This window comes from Trachurus trachurus, assembly GCF_905171665.1.
Source record: "Trachurus trachurus genome assembly, chromosome: 1".
Taxonomy (NCBI): Eukaryota; Metazoa; Chordata; class Actinopteri; order Carangiformes; family Carangidae; genus Trachurus; species Trachurus trachurus.
Window position 1 is genome coordinate 11352817 of NC_139891.1, and position 8841 is coordinate 11361657.

General features: G+C 39.0%; 1 protein-coding gene across 1 annotated transcript; it reads right to left on the reverse strand.

Annotated features, from left to right (window-relative positions):
- Positions 1–5745: 5745 nt before the first annotated feature.
- Positions 5746–7314, reverse strand: LOC310994043 (galactosylceramide sulfotransferase-like; the record flags this gene model as incomplete). Its single annotated transcript, XM_083982557.1, has 2 exons — positions 5746–6892; positions 7208–7314. 2 exons carry the CDS (start codon positions 7312–7314, stop codon positions 5746–5748), a joined length of 1254 nt encoding a protein of 417 aa, XP_083838683.1.
- Positions 7315–8841: the final 1527 nt, after the last annotated feature.

Consider the following 8841-nt stretch of genomic DNA (forward strand, 5'->3'; position numbering starts at 1 on the left):
AAGGGCTGGGAGAAGTTTCAGAGTTATCCGTGGCTTCTCTGAGTTACAGGGGGTCTCGGCATAGCAGTGCATGTCCATATAACGGTTACAAATGGATACCAACTGTCTTCGTAACAAAAAGACACACCAAAAAACATCCAAATACCTCCATGCTGCTCGTATGTAATGTCCGTCTTGTATTGAAGCCCCGAAATGCGAAATTGTCCTGAAAAAAATTAAATAAGTCTATTTTTCAAGCTTGTTTATAGCGGAATCTCCTCTTCCCGGTTCGTCAAATTTGGACAAACCATTTGCATTAGCATGGAGGTATTTGGATGTTTTTTGGTGTGTCTTTTTGTTACGAAGACAGTTGGTATCCATTTGCAACCGTTATATGGACATGCACTGCTATGCCGAGACCCCCTGTAACTCAGAGAAGCCACGGAGGACTCTGAAACTTCTCCCAGCCCTTAGTCGACATGAGGGTGAGTAGATAATGAGTGAAATTTCAATTTTGGGTGAACTATCCCTTTAATGTTCACTTCATAATGAACAACTGGTGTTAAAAGACTTACATTATAGGTTCCACGGTATGGCACTTTCATCACCTAGAAAAAATTAGTCAAATTTTCTTGCAGCTCTTTATAGCAGCAGTGTACATTTGGTCTTCAACTCTTAAGCTGCTTAAGCCTTTGTCTATTTTTCGAATTTCCACCTGAGACAAATTCAACACAAATTCAAATTCAATTCAGTCATAGCGCCATTACTGGCAAATAAATAGCAAACTTTAAAATACATCAAATCTCCTTGACCTTATCACCAGGTCAGAGTGAAATTGATAATTAAAAGAATGTTATGTCAAAATGTAAAAAGCAAAAGAAAAGAAAAGATTACGATTGTGGTGGAAAATTGCTCTGATTAGTATTTTCCTGGTAATGAGTAGTAATGTAGTCTTTGTAGTAGTAGTAGCAAAGTGGGGTATAAGAAGGGACTGCAACCTCTGTTCTTGGGGCACTACTCTGAACTGCTATCTGCTGTGTAGTTCTGTGTTCTGTTCCCTTCTCTAGAGAATAAACTTGGGTGCATGCTACCACTCTAGTCTTGTTCTTTGACTCACCACCGGCAGAATCAAGATTTCCGCGACAAGGATAAAGATTTTATTCTGTGGGTAATGGGGGCGGGAATAGATAAGCTTTTGCTTCTCCCGCTTTCCCTTTCGGCCATGTGTATTGTATTACTTGAACTAAGATGAAGTGTGATGATGATGATGATGATTTAAATTGACATGCCCGAAATAAACAAATAAATAAATAAATAAATTCAGCAGCAAAACATTAGATTAGTTGAAGTCACATTTGAAGTAAAAATCCTCTCTTTTTAAAGTAAAAAACTCAGCATGATCAGCACTGCCATGACTGCAAGGCCTCCACATGGTGAACACCCTCAATGTAAATCTCACCCCTCACATACAGTGTATTCTTCTCTGGGGCTGAGCTTGAATAGGTGGATGTCATCCATCTCCCAGTAGAGGGTGTCCTTGTGCAGTATGAATGACTCCTCAAAGTGCTCCATTATTGTAAACAATTGAAAACTAGGTCTAAGGCTGTCCTCTACACGGGGGTCATCTCAATCCAGGGTGTTTAAAGTTTAAAGAGAGGGTTCTTCAGGCAGTAGGAGTTAATTCCAACTAGACTGAATAGAGTTTAGTATTAAACAGGATCTTGGATATCTTGTCTTCATCTGGTTTCCTACAGGTCAGAGGAAAATGAGAGGGGTAGGAGAAGTCATTTCAGCTGCTTCTGCAAGATACTTTAGTTTCTGCTTCTCTCCAAAACAGAACAGGATGTTGAGGAAGGTGCTTCCAGTTGTATGTCTTCATAAACATGATGTCCACCTTAGGAATACAGATCTGTAGCAGACATGGTCTGGCATCAGTTACAAGTCAGTAAAGAAGTTTGTAATAAGGACATGCAGAGCTGTGTGCCCAACAATGACACCCTCTTACTCATCCCAGCAGCAGACTATCAAACTGATAGGAAACAGAGACCTTCTCTCACAAACAGACCAGCTTTTAGCAGATTTACCACCAGGCATGGGTGAAACAGTCAGCTTCACAGGATCAACACATTGGTATAGGCAAAATCTCCTGTTACTATTTATAAGACTGTCTATTGATATTTGATTGTAAGAAAAGAAACACCAAAAAGATTGTGATTATCACTGTTTTGACTTTCTTTGCAACGTGTGCTGAATTTGCAGTGCATTTGTATGTTTGCATTTGTTTTCTCAAGAAGTTGCAGTGTGTAGTGCTCTTAGGGGCACTGCAGATAAGTTATCAACAAAATCACACATTTCTCACTCTCCCATATAATTTAAAACACTGTCGAAATTTGAAGTCAGATGATATGATGTCACTTTTTGAGCCCACTGCATGGGATCTACAGCATTTAATATAAATAAAAGTAGCATTCTCTATTAGATTATTGAGCACTCCTGTCATAATAGTACACACATTGCTCCTCTGAAAGGCATTGGAAAATATTGTCACCCTTCTTGAGTGGCTTAAGAGTTGTAAAAAGACTTGGGAACATAAAAGTTGATGTGATGTTTTCACTGCTATTTCTCACTGTTCATCTTGTTTAGTGGTGTGGGCCAAACCCAATAAACATTTACAACATCATCAACAACAACCTGTCGGTGTACAACATACAAATGCAAGGATTATTTGCTTTTTGCACAAGTTAATCAATGAATGAATTAATGAAAAAATAATGAAATGCTCAAAGAGGCGTTGTTGACTATAATTTGCCCTTGGGCAGTTGCAGTGTTGCAGTGATTTAGATAAAACTGGACTTTGAATCCAAAGTTGATCATTTATCACGACCTCACAAGATAAAACAAAAAAAAAGCTTCTATTATTTTCTTCACATTTCTATGTATGGTGTTTAAGGCAATGTTGGGAAAAATCTGCATCTAAGAATGTCTTTTTTGAAGTGCACAATGCTTTTTACAGAAATGCAGATTAGCACAGGAACCTTAATTCAGATCCTTTGGCAATAGCTGTGTTAACAAAGTGATCCGGAAAAACCTCTATCACATAGACATGTGTAAACTGTGTAAAAAAGAACATTACAAGGTTTTCTGTTAGCTGATGCAGATACCATTTCACTAATGACCAAAGACGTGTCAGTGAATGCAATGAAACCAGATTGATGAGTCTTTAAATAGAATCTCAGTTAATTATTTACATATGCCTGTTAATGAACAACTGATGCCGTGCAACTTCTGCCTAGCAAAAACAGACTGGTAGGCCAGTCGTAACTTAAATGGGTGATCGCTTTATGAAGGAGAAGAATGTGAATTATTGCAGAGCAAAATAAGGGTAACAGTGAAAAAGGATCATTTACCCAAAATGTCGTCAGAAGGATAATGTTGTCCTTCTTACAATTCAGCTGTGAAATATACAACCTGACAAGAGAAACTGTCACTTTAGCTCAATCTTGTAGTCTGTATGTGTATGTGTGCCAAAATACTCATTATTAGTAATAATGACCATATAATAGGTATATATGTTAATACTAAACAATAATTGTTCAAATAAGGTCCACAAGCAGCTACCTTTGGCTGAGATGTTGTGCAGTCTGATGGCTGTGAGGACAGATTATCTGATGGAGTACAGAGTCCTACAGAGCAGTGAGACAAGATACTGACTGAAGCTAATTGTCTTATCTACCAACATGTGGTGGAGAGAGTGGCTGGTGTAAGATCGCTATATTCTTACAATGCATCCACCTCTCTCCACAATAGTCCTGAGTGAGTCAGCAGCCTTTTTGACCAGCTTGTTCAGTTTCCCTGTGTTCTTGTCAGACATGCTTCTGCTCCAGCAGACGGCAGCATAGAAAAGGACACTGGCCACCAGCGACTGATAAAACATGCCGTATTTCACTGCAGACGTCAAAAGACCTGAACCCCCTGAGGAAAAAGAGCCAGCTCTGCCCGTTCTGGTAGATGACATCTGTGTTCAGTGACCGATTTACTGTCCAGGTGCACATCTAGGTATTTATAATTGTCCTTTCCTCATAGGTTGATAAGCTGACGGGTGGGTCCAGACTGTCAAGAGTCAATGACCATCTCCTTTTCTTGGAGGTGTTCAAAGGGAGGCAGTTCTTGCTGCTCCATTCACTGAAGGCCATTGTCAGATCACTCTACTCCCCTTCCTAATCATCCCTGATACGCACCTCTGAATATTTCTGGATCTGGTTATATTTAAAGTCTGCTGTATACAAAGTAAACAGGAGCAGAGCCAGAACAGTCTCCTGTGGAGCCCCAGTGCTGCTAATCACTGTCCCTGAGACACGGATACCCAGCCTTATGTGCTGTGGTCGTCTTGTCAAAAAATCCTCAAACCAGGATGTGAAGCAGGGAGCAGTGTGACAGAGATGCCGTATAAGGAGAAATTGCAACTGAAACACCGAGAGAGAACAGGTGTCACTGTGTCAAATCTGTTGTAAAACAGCTTGAACTCAGTGAACTCACACAAGCCTATTTGTCCAAATTATTATTATCTTTTTTTTTATTTATTTATTTATTTTTTGTCACTGCTGCTCCTTTGAGTTTTACATTGTTCTCTGTCAAATAGCTACTTGGCATTTTTCATCACATTTAATGGTAACACAGGCGTCACACAATATGAATAGCACCAAATAATATGGTATTGTTATTGAGGAGTGTTATTTTTTGTAGCTTGGTGTATGAAAAATTTACTTTTTTTTTTGGTGTGGCAGCAAAAATGAATTTGCAGCGCAAATATCAGATGTAAAGGTAAAGAAGACAGAAATGAGCTTTCATTATTATGTTGGTAAACTGCTACATTAATGTCAGGTTAGAACTGTGAAAACTTTATTTTGTCCAACTTTTTGTCTGCAGTCCTAATCTCCACATCTAATGGGGAACAGAAGGCCTGTTATATTCTCAGCAGCCATGTTTATGGCCAATGATATTACTGATAATTACTAATTAAAGTAGCCATGTCATCCTGCCACTTGGCATAATTTTGCAGCAATATAAATTCATAGCACTGTGGCAGTTTATGAAAAATATTACCATCCATAATTTTAGGTATTAGATTAGTCATTGAGATTGAATTTGTAAATAAACACCTCAGCTCATGGTGCGGTGTGAAGTGAACATGTAATGAATGTAGTCTGACCCTGTATTTGTTACAGGCCAAAATCGTCCTCAAAGAAAATCTACTAAAACACTGTTCCTTTATAGATATACACCCAAGTGAAGATTTCTATTCACAGTGACGTCAAACCAACAAATCTGAGAGGGCTGAAGACACAAGAGTAGAATTTTTTTAAGGGCAAGATAGCATGAAAGGAGATTAAGCTTTCCTAACATAGAGGCTGCATTCGCGCTGTATAAATACCACTAATTAATTACAGACACAGATGTGGAGAGAATCAGTTTATACATATCCAAATGAATTTTTTTTTTTAAGTTTGAGGCATGTATTAGGCTACATAGTGTAACAATCACAAGATCTACCAAATAAAAACAAAACAAATAGCCTAAACAATAAAACAGTTATACAGTATAAACGTAGTAGCAGGTAATATTTGGTGACTATTGTCACATGAATAAGAGTTGACATGGTAATGTAGCGCAAAAGTATTATCAAAACACTCTTGGAACATATACTCACATATTACCTTTTCCATCAGTCTCCCAAAGGCTCCTTCAGCTTTTGTCTCACGTTTCTCATCACAAGTTAATGATATTCCTCACACGTGCCCACAGATTAGTGAGCCACAGGTTAGCACCCAAGTCTGTCAGATATTGAATTTCTGGCATCAACATCTTGCGGCACAACTCCTTATGGGCTTCGTCTATGTTTATATTCAGGTTGTATCCCATGATGGACTTTTCTCCGATGGGTTGCCATGGCTGCATGGCCTCATCATGAATGTTACCTGCTGCGACAGCATGACCTCCCTCAATGCAGATCCTTACCATCTCTGCATTCCTCCTCCTGAGCTCTGCTACGTCCCTCGACATACGCTCTCTGCCATAAGCCTCCACTCTCTCCCAGAAGGTCAGGTTAAAATATTTGTAAAGCTTCCAGTCAGCACCGTTCCATTGCAAGGCCTTTGCCCTCATTTCTGGGCTCAGTTTAGGTACGGTGGATTCTTTCCTGGAGTTGAGCTTGAAAAAGAGGATGTCGTCCATGTCCCAGCAGAGGGTGTCCTTGAGCAGGATGAGGGATTCCTCAAAGTGCTCCATTAGCATGACCAATTGAAAACGCTCTGTAATGAGCCTGATGCTCTCCTCTACATGGGGGTCATCTGGATCCAGGGTGTTGTCCTGCCCGAAGTCAAACAAGAGCAGGTTCTTCAGGTAGAAGGAGTTAATTCCATCTGGGCTGAAGTAGAGGCTGGGATCACGCAAGAACTCTGACACCTTGTCTTCACCTGGTATCCCCCAGGTCAGAGGAACAGTACGACCAAAGTAATGGAAGGACGACTCAAAGAGCTCTGCAGGATCTCGCAGGATGGTGATGTAGAGAGTGTCTCTGGGCAGCACTTTGGCCACCTCGGAGGCGTTGAAACGCATGTGGTTACACATGATGTTATAACATGTTCCAGATTTGTAGCCTTGAACATACGTGCGCTGAAAAGGAGAGGGGTAGGAGAAGTCATTACGGCCACTGGGGAAGGCAAATTTGAGTTTGTGCTTCTCTCCAAAGCGTAAGAGGATGTTGATGAAGGTGCTACTTCCAGTTTTATGAGTCTTCATAAACATGATGTCCACTTTAGGAACACAGATGTTATTGTCTTGCTGTGAGCCATTTTTGGATGACTGGGTGCTGTGTTGGCCTGGCCTTGGGGCACAGGAGTAAGGTACTGGAAGCCTAAAAAGAAGTAAGCATAATGAGTTTATTTATTCTTACCGACAATGATGCAGAGACATTTTGAGTTAAAAATCTTGTCAAGTTGCACAGTGTGAAATAAGAGCATAAGGTCTGAAAACTGAAAGGTCAGAGGTGTGAATATAATAAAACATGTCAAAGTTATTTTGCATCTCACAGACAGGACAGAACTTAATGGCAAAGCTTCATTTTGCTGGAGCTTTTATAATCCTAATGAGCCAATACTGTATCCAGCATTTTCAGAAGTTGCCATGGTGCTGTTTTACTATTTTAAGCAATGCTGTGACAGATTCTTACTCTGGTGGACTGGAGTTAATCCGTAGTGTAGACAGACAGTACAGCAGAATCATACTGATGAGGAGGCAGGCCACAGTGACACGTTTGACCATGAGCTTCCACACCATTGCTGCTGTTGTTGGATCATGGCAATGAAGAACTGAAAAAGAGGATAAAAAATTATGAGCAGAGGAAGAATGACAAAGGGAAGAACAAACACTATCTCCACCACACTATGGCAAATAACACACTCTGATGATGAATGTATTTAATAATGGAAAGATTTCCAGCCTTAGGTCAATCAAGCCTCATATCTATATAATAATAATACTATTAATAATAAATCCACATTTATCCCAATTGTCTCAGTGTAACATACCTTAATTAAGGACATACAATGGAAAACATATATCCAGGAGGTAATTATTTGTGGACTGGTATAAAAATTGTGTTAAAACAAAACAAAACAATTATATAAGATGATCTTTGAACTTGAGACAAGAGCAATAGTTTCAGTTTTCCACAGCAATAAACACATACCTGTGAATCATTTCTGATCTTTTAGGAAGTCCTGTTTTTTTTTAGAGAAAAACATATTAGCAGATACCTTTCCTTCATTTGTGTGACTGTTGAAAACAAAAGGAAATGTAAATCCTCCCATGTGACTTAGTTGTAAAATAGTTTCTCAACATTTATCTAAATATCACATATGAGAGCCAGTTCAGCTCAGTTTATACATTATGACTATATCAACTCTGAAAATCCATCTGCAAGATGCCACAATTAGTAATAATTACTGCTATTCACTTTCTCGTATAACAGCTTTTTAAAGTACAGGGAAGACATCTGTTGAAGAGCAGAGCATGACCTCTCCCACAGGCTTATTTGCATCTTTCCAGGGAATTGCATTAGCAACACTAATAATCTTGGTTGGTAATTAAAGTTTCAAAAAAGCATGTTCGTGTGTGTTTTGTTCCCCCCCAAAATAAAACAGCACAGTCAAATAAAAATCTCTATAATTGTCATGTTAATATTGGACAGTATTATCAAAGTTTTATGGAAAGAATTTGATGAATTGTTCAGTATATTTAGTTCCCTCCCTTTTATGAAATGAAAATACAATGTACGTTGTTGCATTAACTACTTTTCAGCTCATTTGAACTCACAAAAAGCATAAATCCATAGTAAACCTACAGATAAAATAATTATGATTGTGATATATGTCAATCTCTGTCTAATTTGAACTGCTATGGATTTGTTCAAGAACATTAAGTCCAAAACATTGACTCAATGCAAAAAGATTAATGTACAGAGAAAATTTTAATCACAGATAACAATAGCGATAGGCTAATCAAATGATGATAAAAAAACAACAACAAGACATTAGATCTGAAAAGGAAAAGCAAAAACGTACCATGTGTGTGGCATGTCAAGCGCTGAGCCGTTAGGTTGACTGTCACCTGATTCCCCTCGGTGTTCATATCTTATCTTTTCGCTTTATGGTTTGCCTTATTTTCACCCGGATGATACTTTGATCCCAAATGTAGTCGTCTCCTCAGTAACCAAATCAGACTCGACATTAAAACCTGCCCATGCAGGCTTGCTAGCTGCTGTGTCTATGGAGTAAATGACCCACAAAATAGAACAAATTAGTA